Source organism: Dissoconium aciculare (genome assembly GCF_010015565.1).
Source record: "Dissoconium aciculare CBS 342.82 unplaced genomic scaffold K489scaffold_5, whole genome shotgun sequence".
Classification (NCBI taxonomy): domain Eukaryota; kingdom Fungi; phylum Ascomycota; class Dothideomycetes; order Mycosphaerellales; family Dissoconiaceae; genus Dissoconium; species Dissoconium aciculare.
The window spans coordinates 1355016-1371780 of NW_022984955.1; the positions used below are offsets into that span (position 1 = coordinate 1355016).

The window sequence follows — 16765 nt, forward strand, 5'->3', positions numbered from 1 at the left end:
TCCGGACTTGTCAAGATGGCTTTCCTCCACGGCGAGGATTAAGCGAGACGCCCAGTGTGATGTTTTGATTGTCAGCCCGAACTTTGAGCGTGAGGTATTCGCATCAATTGCCACGCAATTAACAGGAGTTTGGTTTGCTTGTTTATTTTGAATTACAGTATGTCACGGCTGCACGGCGAAAACAGACCGAAATGATCGAGAATGAATGTCTTTGTCACGGACATGTATCATGGGATGGAGGTACCTGCTGTTTGAACGCGCTTCACGCTCACGAAACAAGCTACAATTATGTCCGGCTGTAGATATGGAGTAGAATCTCCCACACTCTTGGGATACTCAAATGGAAGGCTGTTGGACTTGACCTGCGGCATCGCGCGAAACCCACCTTGTCGTTCACAACATGTGTCCATCATAGTTCTGTATCACGGCATGATTTTGACTGTTGGTGAATTGCCACCACACCCGCTCGGTACTGGTCCAAGTAACCTGTGTAATGTGGTGTGCTGCCTGTCTACGTGTACGCCGTACCATCCACAATACTTTCCGCAGTGTCTTCAGGATCAGACGGTACGTAAGTACACAGGTGGCGGACTGAGTAGAACGGATCACGCAGCTCGGGCTTTCTTCCGACCCGCCGACCCTAAAGCACTACGATGCCCAGAGAATGTCCGGTGGAGTCCTTGACCAACCACGACTGATCCGTGGTCCATGTGCTTTGATTGTTCAATAAAGGCGATGTTGACAGCATTGCTTCGCTGTCGGATAATCGCAGAAGAGAAGATCGCTATTTCGTCACTGCTCACCTGGCAGTTCCCGATCTTCTGCATCCAAGTTGGAGCATCTCCCAGGAAATTCACATGCAGGGTTTCCGTGGGACTGCCACATGCTGAACAATCGTTCATGGATTAACTTAGCCCGACCCAAGGATTCCCGATTACCTAAGAAAATGGGAGCGTGCCCGCCTATCCGAGTCTACTGTACACCATCAGCACTTTTACGCGAGCTACCGTAGATCTGCGCTGAGCGCTCTCGTCATGCGCTGTAATTCCGCCGTGGAAATTTGTGACTGCGAGATCCGCCTACGACAAAGCAAGCACATTCTGCCTACCTATTCACGGAAAATTCAACAACATGGGAATCTCAGTGGCTCTTCATCCACTTCGACGAGCTGACGGATCTGCCGTCTTCACCGATGGTCTATACACCGTGATCGCTGGTATCAATGGACCGGTAGAGGTCCAACGTCGTGATGAAATTCCAGACGAAGCTGCCATTGAGTTGAACCTCCGCCCAGCTGCTGGCGTCGGAGGTCCTCGAGAGAGATGGCTGGAGGAAATTGTGCATGCGGTGATCAAGAACGTACTTCTCGTGCACCTTCATCCCCGAACACTTGTACAGATCACGTTGCAAATTGCCAAAGAACCACAAGTCAAAGCAAGACAGACTGTTGCAGACATCGCCATCATCCCGACACTCGTGAACTCAGCCTTTATAGCTCTGATCGACAGCGGCCTCCCTCTGGCAACGACCATGAGCGCGGTGCTGGCCATCTTGCGCAACAATGGAGAAGTTGTTTACTCCCCGCAAGAGAAGGACCTTCTAGACTGCAAGAGCATCCATGCCCTGGCATTCAACCAGGACGGAGAACAGCTACTCGAACAATCCTCAGGTGAGTTCGACCTCGACCTATGGGAGAAGGTTGTAGACGGTGCGCAATCTGCTTGTCTCGCAGCGGCTGGATCAGCAGAGGAGGATACGGACATGCTTGATCATGCTGGAGCCCAGAGTGTTAGGCAAGCGTGGCTGCGACAGGCGCTTGAGGATCGCGCGAAGGTTGTCAATGCATGGCGTAGCCATCCGTGAACTATGGCTATAACCCCTGTCGTTGGTGGGAAAGATTGAGTCAGTACGATGCTCATCTTGGCCGCGTGCACAAAGATGAAACTGCTCAGAAGATATGCAGCTTACTTGCCTGATAATATGCATGGAGTGTGTGTACTAAGGTGGTTCATGAACGATTTGCGATTATGACGCACCTCGCGAGAATGATCCGCGCGGTTACACAAGCTCGGAAGCCACGCGTGTGTTGACAGATTGTGACTTCTTCTATAACTCTGTTTCGCACGTCGACACAGCAGAAAGAGCGACCAACAGAAATAACCTGATAAACTGGGCGCGATGACAGAGTTGTCGAACAACAAGGTCGATACGGCCAGCTTGCCATACGTTCTTCCACCGCCAAACACATCGTTGCAGGATCCTACAATGGGCGCGTCAAGCGCGTTGGGTGCGGTGGTTGTTGGTGATGGCTTTATAGGAGGAGAGATTTGGAAAATTCAAGATCCTAAACACGCCGAGTCATGGCACCCGTCAATGGAGTACACCAGCTGTGAGATCAGTGATCTCGTGCCTGGACCGCAAGCTGTCACATTCATGGGTCGAGTGGCCAACATGTTTGATGTACAGCAGACGCCCAAGTCACCTCGTGCAGCGAAAGGATGCTGCAAACTTTGTGTCAAAGATCGCGACAATACCATCACGGTCCGTGACATCCACAGTTCACGGACATGCGGCTAACAGCTCAACGCAGGTTCGAGTGTGGTATGCTACATGCAAGCCAAATTTGCGTTTGGGCCCACTCGTTTCCATCTGGACCTGTCATAGTAAGCTTTGTCATACCTGAAATACATCTATCGCATGCTCTCAAGATTCTGATCTTTGGAAAGTAAGCCACAGTGAAAGTGGAACACTCTCGAGTCCTCAAACACCTCTCTTCACTTCTCTATTCCCTGAGCGTGATCGTAATTGCAGCATCATGATTCATGAAAATAGCGACAATGCACAGATGTACACCTCTCCACTCGGATATCAAGTCGGCGAGCAATTGGATGGCCTCATGACACTGCGTAGCTTCATCGAGGGCGGCCACGAGTTGGCGAAGCCGAAAATTTTGGTTATGGTGAAAAGCATTGGAGACAAGAAGACAAGTATTTGCTCTCCTCTGGAATCTGCTTGTGTTGTGCTGAATATGTATAGTTACACGCAAGGACAACACTACGTGTGAGACAGCATCTTTGAAAGTGTACGATGACACAGGCGAGGCCACAGTTGGTCTATGGGGGTCTGCTGCCTCATCCCCTTTCCCGGCTCGTTCTTTTCGGCCGACCAACAATGTCGAGTCTACTCTCACCAGGCAAGGATGGACGCCTGACGCGACCACGCTGTTGCTTACGGCACCCGGCTCAAAGAGTCGCAGAGGTGTCAGTAGCACATCTCAATGACTACGAAGGCGGAGAATGGTCGATACTGATCACTACCAGACTTACCTGAGCCTAAATAGCACCACAATCGTCGATGTTGACCCCTCGATACCAGACGCCGAGTGGCTGCGGAAATGGTCGACGCGGCAAAAAAGCCGAGATGCGATCAATCCAGCATTTCCAGAAGACTCCTTCAACCTGAAAGCTATCTTGCATGGTCGTATCCGATGTTTCTACACCCTTGCTGATCTTGACGAATGCGCCCGAGCCGCGCCTCTCGACAATTTTCATGGTTTTCTCAGCTTGATCATCATGGAAATGAAGCTGGTACATTGTTGGAAAGCCCAAATGCTACTGTCCGGCGAATGCTGCTCTGAGCCAATATATGCCAACCAGCAGACAGTCCAGTGCAAGAAGTGCCAGCGTACCCTGCAACTTCGCCTGAACCCAAAGATTGTCGGCTATGCCATCGATGAGACGGGCGTAATCTCCTCGGGCAAATTGCTACTTTCTGATCAAGCTTGGCACGAGCTGCTCGGCAGGGACGTGGAAAGCCTTTTGCGACTGGACTCTGACCAGATGGAGCTACTTTCGGACCGTATCACTTTCTGTCGTCTGACGTTCATATTTGGATGGAACGGCTGTATCAACGAAGTCGGAGGTCGGATCTGCGTGCTCGGGGTTCGCAGTTGTTAACCAATGAAGTAAGGCACACGTGAGGTTTATAGATCTGTGGGCAATATGTCGACGATGGCTTTATAGAATGTAAGTCTTATAGCTTTGCGCGATATAGAGTGGGAAATTTGATTGCTTCTGTCCATAATGATATGTCACAGCCAAATCGGTTCATCACAACAGCACATTGCAGCCATTGGAAACAGTGATGTGTGGGGGTGTCGGTGTTCGTTAGCTATAGCACGTGACAGCGTCTTGAGTTTATGCGGGCGTTGCCGAATGGCGCCCGCGACCGCTGTAAACAATGGTGTTCCCAAAGCCAACATCTTATCCCGCACGCACCACCGTTTCACGACCACATCGCAATCATCATTACCACGCGTCAGACGGATTGTCGACGCGCCATTCTGCTCATTCCGCCACTGGAGCGCGTCGAATGTCCTGGAAGAGCCCAAACGAATTCCACGAGATCGCTACCGTCCCATTACGTCCCACATTCGGCACACCCGAGAGATGTCCATGGTCCTGACTCGATCGCCGCTTGAGATCATTGGGATGAACAGCGCCGGCGCACAAAAGAGACGCAGTGCGCGATTGTCGCATGAGGAAAATGGAGAGGAGGAACCACCTAGCAAGAAGTCACGGACCACTGGCGCAAACGCAGTAGCAGCAGCTGGGAGCACAAAACAACCGAAAGCGACCAGCAAGGCGAAAGGCAGCAAGAAGACAAAGGGTAATCGTTGGAAAGAGAGTGCAGCTGGAAATGCGCGCGCTAATCGCGGAATAGTGTATGACGAAGAGGCCGATGGATTTGCCTTTACAAAAGGCAAGCGGAAGAAAGCACCCAAAGATGCGGATGCACCAGAAGGCGCAGAGGCGCAGCCTGTGCAACAAGCCATGCTTCCACCGCCGCCGCAGACCAAAAAATTCGACGTGCCAATTACAGCGCCAATAGATGCAAATGCGACCAAGGTCCAAAAGAAGACGCGAAGGAAATTGCCATCTACTCCCGAACGAGACGTGCCTGAGAAAACCACACGAAGAAGCAAACGAGGCTCGAGTGAAATGGAGAATGTCGAAGCAGCCCCATCTCCGCAGCAAGAGCAGCGCGGACGACGAAAACCAAATGCAGAGCGATCGCCAAGCGCAGAAGGAGCACAACCTCTCACGGTGGAAAAGAAGCGCACACAAGGTTCCGGAGTCGTGGAAGAAGAGAAAGTTATGCGCATCATGTTACCCTTTGCGGACACGCCTATCATTCGAAAAAATCGAGCAATGCGAAAAGCAAGCGCAGAGAACCACAGGCGCAGTAGCTCAGGCATGCGAGGCCGCAGAGCGAGTAGTTTGATTGACGAGGGACGTGGTCATGGTATGTTTGCACATATTCTCCTTTACATTCGGTGACGACTTGGGTCAGTTTGCTGTTTTTGCGGTCCGGGTAGATTTTTCAGAGTGGTCTTTTGAGGGAAATGGCAGGATCGGTGATAGATTGTGGCGGCACCTGCGCATAAAGTCTCGGTCTCAGCATGAAGTAGATAGACGATCTTCGCAGAAGCCACGGCTGACAATTTTGTTTCTTCGCAGCCTTACCGCACTCAGAAGTGCCAACTTCTGAATTCTACAAGCACATTTCTGCAGATCTCACAGAGCCGCGTCGCATGCGATGCTTACTAGGCTGGTGCGGTACACGAGCGCTGTTGCCGAGTTCTGATTCGGTACAATCGAGCAATGCAGCAGAAAGTTCAGAGGCGAAGGCACGTGCGATCGGTAAGCAAACTATCACTTGGAATTTTGCCCGAAATCAATAGAAAAGACTGACGTTTCAATAGCCCGTACAATACAGGAAGATCTCTCCTCAGAGCTGGTCACCAACGGCTTTTTCAGCGATTGGTTCTCCAGAGACGAGTCTACTCCACCACAACTCCCCGTTCGCAAGCGGCCCAATCCTCGGAATCTCGCCAATGCCGCTAAAGTGGAAGAATTGACATTGGAGCTGCAGAAGTAAGACCCTCCGGTGATGGGATCAAAGGAATACCACTGACAATAACTCGTATAGATTGGAACGCGAACGACTCGAATGGGATGAACTCGTCAAATCATCAGCAGGCTCATCACATCAGGAACCGACCGAAGCCGAGACCTGTCTTTCCCCACTCCGCGCAGACCTGCTAGATAGTCCGCAGCGCGCCATCTTCGATCAACTTCAAGCCTCAAAAACATCTGATCTGACAGACACAAAGACCATCCAAAGTCGACTACAAGAGATCTCTAAGGATCTTGAATTTGCCGTCGACCAGTTTGCACATGGTGTCCACACACTTCAGGTCGCCCGGGAAACGGCAGAACGGGTAGCAGATCACTCGCTCGCGGATGCGGCAAACGCACTCGAAGACCGGCAAAAACAGCGCGCCGCGGCGGGTAAACCTGTGCATCAAATGGATGCGCTGCGCGGGCTGGCACGTGTACTCAACGCTAAACACAAATGAGTGTGTATAGTATTTGTGTGATTGGCATAGCACAGTCTTCACGTAGCGAGCACGACTGCCTCGCCGTGTTTCTCCTATTGCTTCCCAGCCAGCGTTGGGAAGATTTTTGTTTCCAGTTTAATGATACCTCCGACGTCTAGACGTCCTGAAACGGATTCACGTTATGCCTGCGACATGACCATACCCATACGCTCTTGCGTGAATACTTGTCATCTCGCTCTTCAGTTCTATCGATCTCTTTCTATCGATTCGATGTGCCGCGCTTTCTTCAAATCATGATTCGTTTTGCGCGTATCGTTATGCGCCTAGATTCGTCAGGGTCGTCCGTGCAGCCAGAAGCTTGGAAGTCATCCGCTCCTCGAGCTGGTATCGCTCTTTGGAAGCCTTCTCAATCTCTGCGCGGACCTCGCGCAAGACGGGCAAAGGCGCATTTTGCGCGCCTCCCTCAAACCATAAACATACTGCCAACTCGTAGTGCCCTACGGCTGTCGGATACTCTGTCGCGTGCGCGCACGCCTTGATTTGCGTGGCCTTGTGGCAAAGTACCTGCTCCCGGATCATGGTTTTGGCCTCGTCGTATTTGCCCAGGCAGCGGAGCACGATAGCCTTCAGCAGCGCCTGAGCTGCGCGCTCATCGATCGTTTCGTCTGTCCACTCTGGACGCTGCTCGTCCTTTTCCAGACGGTCCAGTGAGGCCTGCAGTTGGTGAGGTTGCTTGCGACGGTAGCCGGTCCAGAAGTATGTCATTTCCTCGAGCGGACTGACACCAATCGCGTCAACGAGATGGCAGCCTCGTGCTGCGGATCGCGCTTGCCATTTCTCGATCTTGACGGCGATGAATTCGTCAAAGGGCAGTTGTCGGCCCATCATGAATTTCTTCCGTGCGATTTCGGGTACTGGGTTGAGGATCTCTTCGGCTTTGTCTGCGTGGATCTGCGCCTGGGCTGCGTCCGTGGCTTTGAGATCGCGGTATAGCTCGATGTGGCAGGCTGCAGCGTTGAAGAAATATATGGCGTGGCTCCACTGATTGAGCTCGGTGCATTTTAGGAATGTGGCCGCACACTCTTCGAAGCGATGTAGAAACATGAGGTTCAGCGCTTGCTCTAGTTGGCGCATGCCTTCGAGGGCCGTGAAAGTCGAAGCTGTTTCAACCTCGAGGATTTCAACGGCGCGTTCGAGATCTCTTTCGATAGCTGCCTCCCTGGCTGTCATCGTCAACCACAGATGAGAGTCAGGGTAGAGCTTGCGCAGCTCCTGCAGCATTGTTTGAAGCCTCGCCTCGGGAACCGCGCCCTCGGGAATAATGTCTGTGACCGCGACGCCGATATGATTGTACATGAGTGTCACCAGTGCGGCAATGGCACCGAAAATGTTCTCCTTGTAGTCAGTTCCGTCCCAGAGGAGCTGCAGGCCTTCATGACGATCGCCATGGAAAGAAAATAGCGCCAACATCTGCTTCAGTGCCGGAGGAGTAATGGACAAAGCGATCTTGACAATCCCGAAGACCGTCGCCATCCCTGCGTGTACGAAAAGGTCGATACGATCTGAGGTCACAGTTCGGAAATCAATGTGCGAAGTCCCTTGAGCAATCGCTAGGCTTTGATTTGCAGTCCCCCTCACGCTGCGAAAAGACTTGACGCTCTTACTGTCATCGGCTGCAGCAATTCCTTTGTCTGCGGTTTCCAGCTTGTTCACATCATCACTTCCGTTTGGTCTAGCTGCTGGCGGGTTTGCTGCGAGGTATTTCTTTTCTGCCTCATGTAGAATTGCCAAGCTTGCGTAGCCTTTCCGCAGTTTGTTCAACCCTGTGAGACTTTCTGTCCAGCTTTCCTTCAGGATGCCGAGAATGGCACCAAGTAATTGGGCATGCGCTTGCACGAGCAAGTATTCCGATCCCGGAGGATAAACTTTGCTCTGGTGCCCAGTTGTTGGATCTCGCACTACCATGTTGTAATGCTCGTCTGCGCTCTGTTCAGCTTCGAGTAGGACTTGTGTCGCTTTCGACATAATCTGTTTGTCGAAGCCAAGAAGACCTTGCCAGAAAAGTGCTGCACCTAATCCGAGCTTTCGGTGAAGTCAGCATTGTGCTCGTCTTTGGTCACACTTGGCAACGAACCTTGTGAAAGGCCGTGTTTCCTTTAGCCAGTTCTATTTCTGCACGCTTGACTTCTGTGGATCATCGTTCAGTGGTGTTAACGGGCTGAGATTATTCACGAGTCATACCATCATTCATAGCCCAAGCGGCTTGTGCTGTTACCTCGTCAACTGTAACATATATTAGAACTGGCAGCTTGCATACTGTGACCTCTACTGCCTACTTGCGGCGAGCTCATCCACTGCCCGCAGCGGATTCGCTGGAAGAGCAGGTCCAAAAAGCCATCGACTCATGACTACGGCGATTGCTGTGTCGACAGACGTCCAACGTGATTGTAAGTGTACAAGGGCGTTCTTGCTGTTGCCTGACGAGTGAAGTTGGCCGTGAAAGAGCGTAGCACGACAAATGTGTGGTTGTGTGGCGAGATTCACGTTATGTTCTATTAATGATTAGACACCATAACAGAACATGCTAGCTGGACAGTGCCTATCATGGACATGCATACCCACTAATTAAATGCCATTGAGCCTCGGGATTGTTCCTTCAGAACAACCCACAATTACGGGGCTGGTGTTGCGGGACCCCCAGAAGTTCATGCATAAATTACGTTCGCCAGGATGCTGAAGTGTGTATAGCTGATATCAAGATTCCCTACACGAAGACAATTCTGCTGATCAACTGTGGATAATAGTTACCAATTATAATTCTCTATTTGATCAAGTCCATATTGGCACAAGACAGGCGAGGCACCGTGACTAGAGAGTATCTCTCGCTAGAGATATCTACCGTCAATTGTATCTCGCGACAAGTTTACGAACTGTGCGCTTGCTTCGTCTCTTCCAGCCACAGACAGAACAAGGCTTTCAGATTGAGTACAGCCGGGTCCGTAGACGCACCATGAGGAAGCCGATAGTATTTGAGAATCTCGAGAAGAGAGATATGCATTTAGGCTTCGCAAAAGGCGTGAGATGAAAGGTAAACTAGTAGTAAAAGCACCGCACTCATACAATATGACGAGATGAAATAACGCCCCACTCCTGCAATATGGCCCAGTGGTATTCTCGTCCCTATTCTCAGCCTCAAGTCTCTTGGCCTGGGAGGTCTTTCTTGCACCCTGTGCGCGCATGAGAGTGCAAGTAGCTAAACGGCCGCAAGCCACGCCTGAACAGCTATGGGAAGAGCCAGCGAATCATGGTGTGCAGTAACAAAAGGAATGTACATCAACAAAAGAATGCGAGGGAACATGGACAAAGGGTGCTCCGACGCATGCGAAAGATGGCACCCTGGATGAGCATATGGATTCTTGCTGTCATACTGCCCGGACGCCATGGTCATTCAATTTTCGGCCGGTTCTTGAGTCGTAGACTGTAGGGGGCATGTCCAGCATCAACTTGTCGAAGCGATGAAGCTTAGAGCGAGGTCTTTCAGTTGCGAGTGGTTTGATCTTCGACAATATCCAGATGCGCATCGGATAAATCGTTGACGCCGAGCAGTAAGACGCAAGATGATGATCCCCCTCCAGCTCAGCAATTCGGCAGCAGCGCCACTCGCAGCCAAAGAATTAAATGAGGCCGCAGAGTCTTAGGTTCTCCTGAATGATAATGTCGTTCACCGCAGCCATGACAAATTTGATCTGGTTGGTGTCTGTTGCGCATGTGAAATGTGTGTAGATCTGCTTGGTCGGGTGTTGATTAAGACTACAAAAAGATTAGCCAAAGACCTACTCGAAACTTAACATCAGAATTTAGCAAATGCACTTACGAAACAAAGCGGTTGAGGATATAGTCGCAGGCTAGCGTGTAATCCTGACCGCCTTCGTAATCGGGGAAGTAGTTCTTCATTGGCGAGACAGGGAGCTTCTCTTTGAAGCGGTCGATTTTGTTCAAGAAGAGAATGATGCTCGTCTTGGTGAACCACCTGCTGTTGCAAATGGAGTCGAACAATGTGAGTGCTTCTTGCATGCGGTTCACTGTTTCATCCTCGAACAGGAGCTGGTCATACTCTGAAATGGCGACCAAAAAAAGAATAGTGGTGACATTCTCGAAGCAATGAATCCATTTCTTGCGCTCAGATCGTTGTCCACCAACATCAAACATGCGGTAAGTCAGGTCGCCGATGATAAAGGCTGTTTCTGAGATTCCCAATGTCTTGACACGGGAGCGAAGCACGTCTGCATCCGATGGAATGTATGTGGGTGATGAAATGGTGTCGATAGAATCGAAATAGTACTTGGCACTATCGTTGAGCTGGTACTCTCGGCTCCTTTGGAACGCGGATTGCACGCCAGCGTCCGCCCACAATGTTTTGATCGCTTGGCCGACTTCCGGCGGTAGGACATCGCCCTCGATCTGCGGTGGTTGCATGAAGATGGTTTGAACATGGTACTCCGCTCTTTGATCATCTAGTGGCAGCTCTAGGGACTCCATTGCCTCTAGAATGACGCGCATTGACTGCACAGTATTTGAGAAGATGATTTCGCGGAAGCTTTCGCGCTCGTCTCGCGAGTAGCTCCCCTCATGAATGAGTTTCATTTGTTTCAAGATTGTTGACTTGCCAGATTCACCGGCGCCGAGGAGCAACATCTTGATCTCATTCCGCTGGTTCATTCGGTCCTTCTTCAACTGACTCTCAATCTCTTCATTCCGCTGTTTGCCCTCCTTGGACTCGGAGCTCGCACCACAACCCATGTTTCCAGATGGAAAGCGCGTTTCGCCGCGCTGGCGTAGATAGGGATTTTCGACGTCGGAAAGCAGTATACGAGTGTGATGCAATCACGTATGTTTGAAGGAGGAGAGTCGCTGTCGGTTGACAAACCTAGATAATGACTGTGTCAGCGCGCGTTGTTGAGGGACGCCGTTGGAAGCGCAATGTTGATTGTTCCTGTGGCGGTGATCCGACTGCGCGATTTCAAAAGTCAATCGAGCCATCGGTGCAGTGTTGCTGTAGGCTGCAGCAAGACGGATGGTAGCGGAGGCGGCTTGTCACAAGGTCCCCTTTCCTTGCAGTGTTTCGCGATTGCTATCATTTGCCAGTCCGGGAGTCCAATGGTCGGGGGCTGAGTTCGTGGTTCACTCCTCTGCGTAACTTCGATGATGTCCTCGGGCGCAACGGCTCACAGAAAAGACTCACCTGTGGAGGGTAGACGACGGAAATGGACGTGCAATTGTTGTCCGCAAAGCGCTGCAAGAACCCAGCAGGCTCTCGAACAGATTGCGTTGTTCGCAGGGCTCAGAGGAAGCGTCGCAGCAGAGCCGGGCGCCGATGTTTATTGGCAAAGGCCAGGAGGATCGGAACGGGAGCGGGAGCGGGAGCGGTAGAAATAAACGTATTTAGCATAGATTACTGCACCACACGCATCCACAAGCTTTTGTCTTGGCTGTGCAAGGCTTGCTGTTTACGCGGTTGCATGCGAGCCCCAATCCCAATAATCAATCGAAATAGACATGTTGCGGTGAGACGATAAGTGCGCTTGGCGTTTTCACCTTCATTGCGTTACTGATATCAGGGGGCGTATGTGCCACGCATCAGCACGATGCTCGGGAGAAGGGTTCCGTGCGAAAGGGAGCAAGCCACGGGCTGATCAAATTGACAGAAGAGGATAAGGCGTCGCGCGAGTCGCATTGGCTGTAGCATGATCGGCACCCTCTTGCTGTGATGAACTATGTCATCGCATCTCCATCGTGAAGGCAAGCATCGGACAGACATCACTACGGCGCTGCTGTTCGAATCCGCAAGACTACCGTTTCATTATGTCACACTTCGATCTGAGCTGAGGGCGTGATAGTGCATTGCGCAATCTAGCAATCGAAGGACCAATCTCAACCAGGTAAGATTTGCTGCACTCCGGTCGCGCAGACTACACCTCAACCCTGCCCTTCTCGAAGCCTGCGAAAGAGTATCGAGGACCATGGTCGAGTCAGATATCAGCACATCGAAGAATGGCGCGATCGCGGGCGCGTGTTTCATTTTTGCCCGGTACCACATCTTGCAACTTTTCCAACGTCCTTCGGGATGTGGTGTGACGGCGAGTGAGGTGACAATATGCCTGAAATTCGACGGATTTGTGCCGTCCGGACCTGCGTTCTCCTGCGAGGTCTTAAGTTCCTAGTAAGAACGGAACACAAGAGTGTGCATTGCTCATGCTCACACCGTTCATTTTACACACCAATTGTTCGCATGAAGTCTGGGTAGATTTACTACACGTGAATTGTTCCTGAAAGCATGTGTGGCTGACACGGCGGTGCTACAGAGAATCAAATTCCTGTTCGGGGGGCACGGCTTATCACCTCAGCACAGCTTTTAGCCGCCAGCAACGCAACTTTTCCAGCTGATCTGGAAACAAATGAGTCACAGTCGTATGCGCAGACTGCCCCGCCCTTCGTTCAGAGAGGAGAAAGTGCACGAGATGGACAGCTCCTACATGATATAATGACTTATGAACCATGAATCCGTACTTTGCAACGGAATATCCATTTGACACCAATGTGAGGACCCATGCACTTGATTGTGTGCATAGCCGAAGTCTAAGGCTGCTCGGTGATTGCACTCCTCATGCAAATCATACTGTATCTGGACTAGTCAACGCTGTGAGTGGGTGGAAGCACATTTGTCTATTCTTAGCACACCAATTATGCAGCCCCATGTTTCCAGCGTTTCTAGAAGATGGTCTACGGGAAGCGTGGGATACATGTAATGATGATTCGCTCCGCCAAGGTCGATGCCTTGTGTTACGCATCCAGCCGAGACGATTTGAGCTTACCCAGGCGGAAAAAACACACGTGAGCTCTCTACTTCCGAGAGTTGTAGAACATCGTGATTCACCACGTGATCACCCGTGAAGGTAAGCATGAAACATCGTCGGGATACATGAGCTTAGCAGCACAAGATGGGCACAAGCACGCAGGCAACCCAAACTGGACGCTCTTGAGTGCATGATATGAGCCGCAGGCAAGGCGCGACGCTTCCGACTTGACTGTTGTTGCCAGGCAGTACATATTGCACAATGCTTTCCTCGTTCAAGCGCCTCGGACGACACGAAACATTCATAAGTACCTAGTAGTTGAACATGGCATCATTGATAACGCTTTCCCCAGAATAGGCCGAGTTGTTGCGATCTTCACTACCTAGGTATCGAGACCGAAGATCTTGCGTACGTTTGTAGAATAACAATCTCATCCATAGTAGTAGTTTCGACTGAAATTCTACAATCTGAAGACTACTGACACAATGCAATCCATGTTCTTCTCTCGTACCCTTTTTGAGTTCTGCATCATTAGTCTGGAAACGACCTCTCAAACGGAGCGTGCACAACGGCTTTTGATCTTTTGTAAGCTACTCTTCAATAAAGAAGGGATTTCCATCCACAGCTGATCTCTGGCCATGCGCACAAGGCTGTTGGAGAGGCTCATTAGCCAAGCACTCATCGCAAAGCGTGACTAATCACTCGGTTCGCTCACTGACCCGTTCCACTCGGCCAGCCGTTGGAGACTGGTTTTGAAGATTTTGGCAGGCGACGAATGTCACAGAGCGAAGAGCAGTGCCGTATTTCGAGCTGCGCAGAATGTGTTGATCTGGTGGATCTGCACATTGGCATCTCAGAGCATCTCCAGCCCGGTCACGAGCAAGCTGCCCACGATCTATCGACTCTTTGCTCCACCGCTGACAATTGCCAATGGTCACGCTGTACTATTACGTCGATGATGTGATCTATATACTGAGGAGACGCGAATGCTAGGCATAGGACGGAAGTCTACGCGAAAGCTGATGAGGCACCTAGACTACCAGTCTCCAGGTAATGAGAGCGGCCTCGACGCAGTACGCCAGTGAACAGCCTCCGGGGAAAGTCAGGCTTTTCTTATGGGTCGGAATCCTCCTTCCTCGGGCGAAAATAGCGGGCGTAGCTACACACTCTATGACTAGATGCCGGTTAACAGATCCGTCTCAACTCATCAATCATGAGACAGACAGCGCAGACCGGAGCGCGCGGAGCCTACGAGAACAGCGTCCGATGGATCTCGGCACCCTGAACTTCACCGAACCCCTCTGAATTTTCCGTCACCTCCAGGGATTTTCGTGCGCACAAGATGTTTCAAACCGATCGCGATCTGCTTCGAGACAGATACAGCCAGCCAAGTACTCAGCGGATGAAAGTCAAGTTATGATTTTCATGCGTTCAATATTACTCACCTACCTACCTAGGTAGTTATGAAAATTCCACGTCCGGGCAAGTTCACGCACGAATTCCAAAGTCCTACACACGCCTGAGCAATTCAAAGAAGATCACACGCGAGATGGGGTGTTGAGGATCGGGTACATCAACCCCGTAGTGCGAGACACCCCGAACGACCATAGCTGTCGTCGTGCATCATCTGACCACCTCGATTTTTGTATATCTTATCAGGAAGCGAAGAATTATCGCCACGCCATGACAGATTACCTAGGTATGCTTGCTTGCTTCGCGTCGGGTTGCTTGGACATCCGCAGAAGACGAAGCTTACGCCGAGAACCGACGCGTGTTTTGCCGCCACGGTGACAAATGCGGCAGCGGAAGGTGGACTGTCCTTGGGCATTCGTGCCGAGCAACCTGCTACAGGCAATAATAAGTCAGCAATAAAGCAAGAACATAGTCTTGCCAGATTCATCGCGCGAAGCATCAACGATGCGTTGACACCTGGACAGCGCCTGGGCGCAACCGTGGACATACATGAGAAGTAAACATTACAGGATATTGCCCCAGCCGCGAGTGCGTGCGCGCGAGGCGTGATAGGTTCACAAGTGCGGCTAAAGCCGTTGGAGACTTCATCTCTCAAATCGGCGCCAGTCCTGCAGCCCATTTCGCCCCCTCTGCATTCTGTCATTTCGTTAAACCTTATTTCTTCTCGCTTCGGCCAAAAGGGGCCATCGCGCAGATGCGATCACGCGAAGATGCGTTTGCCTACGTGCCCAGGCGATTCATGACTGTTATCCTAAAATCTTCCCATATCCTTTGACTTGCTCGCTTTCTTTCCACGACAACACTCTTTTGAAAGGCTTCGCTACCAAACTTATCAATCGCCTTCAACAATTTTCATATCCTTACTGTCATTAGCCGACGCTCCAGTCTCTCGTTCAAAATGAAGTTTTTCGCTCTTCTCACAGTCCTCGCGGCTCCTCTCCTCGCGCTCGCGCAAAATGCCACCACCAGCGACAAACCTCTCTATTTCACCCTGGACCCCGGCTTCGCTGTCACTGCTGGGCAGACCGCCAACATCAAGTGGCAGTCCGCGTCCACTGTTGGAGGCACCGTTACTCTTGTCTTGCGCTCCGGCCCATCAAACAACCTCAACACTGGACTTGTGATTCAGAGTTAGTATTTTGCGAGTGCGCGCAGGTGCATGTCGTGTTGACCAGTATGACAGAGGGAATCCCGAACACCGGCTCCTTCACATGGGCGGTGCCCGGCATGGTAATAACAGCGTCCAATGGACAATAAGCCGCCGCAGATCACTGAATCATCCGTCTTAGATTACCCGCAACTCGGACTACGCGTTGGAGATCATCTCCGACCAGGACCCCAGCATCAACAACTACTCGGGCTTCTTTGTCATTGAATCCACTTACACTGTTGCCACCTCTACCGGCGCTACAGCCTCCAACTCGCTCTTCAGTTCTCTGACCATCACCGCCCCGACCACCTCCATCCGCAGCACCATTTCGCCCAGCACGACTCCTTCAACTGGCACTGCCACTTCCACCAGCACCACAGGAACCAGTACGTAACTATCTTTGGAGAGTTCTCTTCATTTAGGCTGACGATGTCCTTAACTGCAGCTTCTGCGCCCACCACCGCCACCACCTCCACTGGAGCTGCCTTCCAGTCCACCATGCCGCGCACCAACGGTGCCCCTCGCGCCACTGCCATGGCTGGCATGCTCGGAATGGTCGCTCTCGGCGCCCTTGCCCTTTAAATTCTAGCTTTTCATCAATGAAAAATTCTCGTGGAGGATCTGTCAAGGCCTGGAGCGTCGTGGTGTACTACACGACGTACGATACTAGAAAGCCTTGGACGCCTTCTTTTTGGCATGTGGCGTAGGACGAACGACGCCATTTAACAGACGATTTGTGTATTTTTGTACATGAAATGTTAATCTGATACCCTTTTACACTCAGTTTGCTTGTAATGCGTGCCTTTCCGAACGAACGTGACAGCGTCTAAAGCTCACAAACGGACAGCCAATGCTCAATGCAGGGATCCGACTGATGAACGAACA

The 16765-nt window shown here is 51.3% G+C and overlaps 7 protein-coding genes across 7 annotated transcripts; 4 read left to right on the plus strand and 3 right to left on the minus strand.

Annotated features, from left to right (window-relative positions):
- Nucleotides 1-1131: 1131 nt before the first annotated feature.
- On the plus strand, nt 1132-1863 carry K489DRAFT_409557 (uncharacterized protein; the record flags this gene model as incomplete). The annotated part of the gene is made up of 1 exon (XM_033607597.1): nt 1132-1863. The coding sequence occupies one exon, from the start codon at nt 1132-1134 to the stop codon at nt 1861-1863; it is 732 nt and encodes a 243-aa protein (XP_033460787.1).
- A 402-nt stretch (nt 1864-2265) lies between these two features.
- On the plus strand, nt 2266-3956 carry K489DRAFT_317377 (uncharacterized protein; the record flags this gene model as incomplete). Its single annotated transcript, XM_033601233.1, has 6 exons — nt 2266-2541; nt 2591-2663; nt 2727-2987; nt 3037-3150; nt 3199-3260; nt 3321-3956. 6 exons carry the CDS (start codon nt 2266-2268, stop codon nt 3954-3956), a joined length of 1422 nt encoding a protein of 473 aa, XP_033460788.1.
- A 323-nt stretch (nt 3957-4279) lies between these two features.
- Nucleotides 4280-6665, plus strand: K489DRAFT_379747 (uncharacterized protein). Its single transcript, XM_033604726.1, has 5 exons — nt 4280-4668; nt 4723-5304; nt 5520-5702; nt 5765-5936; nt 5992-6665. Exons 1-5 carry the CDS (start codon nt 4449-4451, stop codon nt 6419-6421), a joined length of 1587 nt encoding a protein of 528 aa, XP_033460789.1. The 5' UTR covers nt 4280-4448; the 3' UTR covers nt 6422-6665.
- Nucleotides 6666-6718: 53 nt separating this feature from the next.
- On the minus strand, nt 6719-8809 carry K489DRAFT_409560 (uncharacterized protein; the record flags this gene model as incomplete). Its single annotated transcript, XM_033607598.1, has 4 exons — nt 6719-8485; nt 8538-8590; nt 8645-8686; nt 8740-8809. The coding sequence occupies 4 exons, from the start codon at nt 8807-8809 to the stop codon at nt 6719-6721; spliced, it is 1932 nt and encodes a 643-aa protein (XP_033460790.1).
- Nucleotides 8810-10077: 1268 nt separating this feature from the next.
- On the minus strand, nt 10078-11203 carry K489DRAFT_317426 (G-protein alpha subunit; the record flags this gene model as incomplete). The annotated part of the gene is made up of 2 exons (XM_033601236.1): nt 10078-10213; nt 10278-11203. The coding sequence occupies 2 exons, from the start codon at nt 11201-11203 to the stop codon at nt 10078-10080; spliced, it is 1062 nt and encodes a 353-aa protein (XP_033460791.1).
- Nucleotides 11204-13806: 2603 nt separating this feature from the next.
- On the plus strand, nt 13807-14413 carry K489DRAFT_379751 (uncharacterized protein). Its single transcript, XM_033604727.1, has 2 exons — nt 13807-13842; nt 13907-14413. Exon 2 carries the CDS (start codon nt 14033-14035, stop codon nt 14219-14221), a length of 189 nt encoding a protein of 62 aa, XP_033460792.1. The 5' UTR covers nt 13807-13842; nt 13907-14032; the 3' UTR covers nt 14222-14413.
- Nucleotides 14414-14555: 142 nt separating this feature from the next.
- On the minus strand, nt 14556-15467 carry K489DRAFT_206514 (uncharacterized protein). Its single transcript, XM_033599623.1, has one exon. It carries the CDS (start codon nt 15371-15373, stop codon nt 14831-14833), a length of 543 nt encoding a protein of 180 aa, XP_033460793.1. The 5' UTR covers nt 15374-15467; the 3' UTR covers nt 14556-14830.
- Between the last annotated feature and the right edge of the window lie 1298 nt (nt 15468-16765).

What these genes read in the sequence shown, in the direction of transcription:
- K489DRAFT_206514 (XM_033599623.1), bottom strand. Translation starts at nt 15,373, where the DNA reads ATGACAGAATGCAGAGGGGGCGAAATGGGCTGCAGGACTGGCGCCGAT.
- K489DRAFT_379751 (XM_033604727.1), top strand. Translation starts at nt 14,033, where the DNA reads ATGTCACAGAGCGAAGAGCAGTGCCGTATTTCGAGCTGCGCAGAATGT.
- K489DRAFT_379747 (XM_033604726.1), top strand. Translation starts at nt 4,449, where the DNA reads ATGTCCATGGTCCTGACTCGATCGCCGCTTGAGATCATTGGGATGAAC. An exon ending in TGACGAGGGACGTGGTCATG is followed by an intron (nt 5,305 to 5,519) that starts GTATGTTTGCAC and finishes GTTTCTTCGCAG; the next exon opens with CCTTACCGCACTCAGAAGTG. An exon ending in GGCGAAGGCACGTGCGATCG is followed by an intron (nt 5,703 to 5,764) that starts GTAAGCAAACTA and finishes ACGTTTCAATAG; the next exon opens with CCCGTACAATACAGGAAGAT.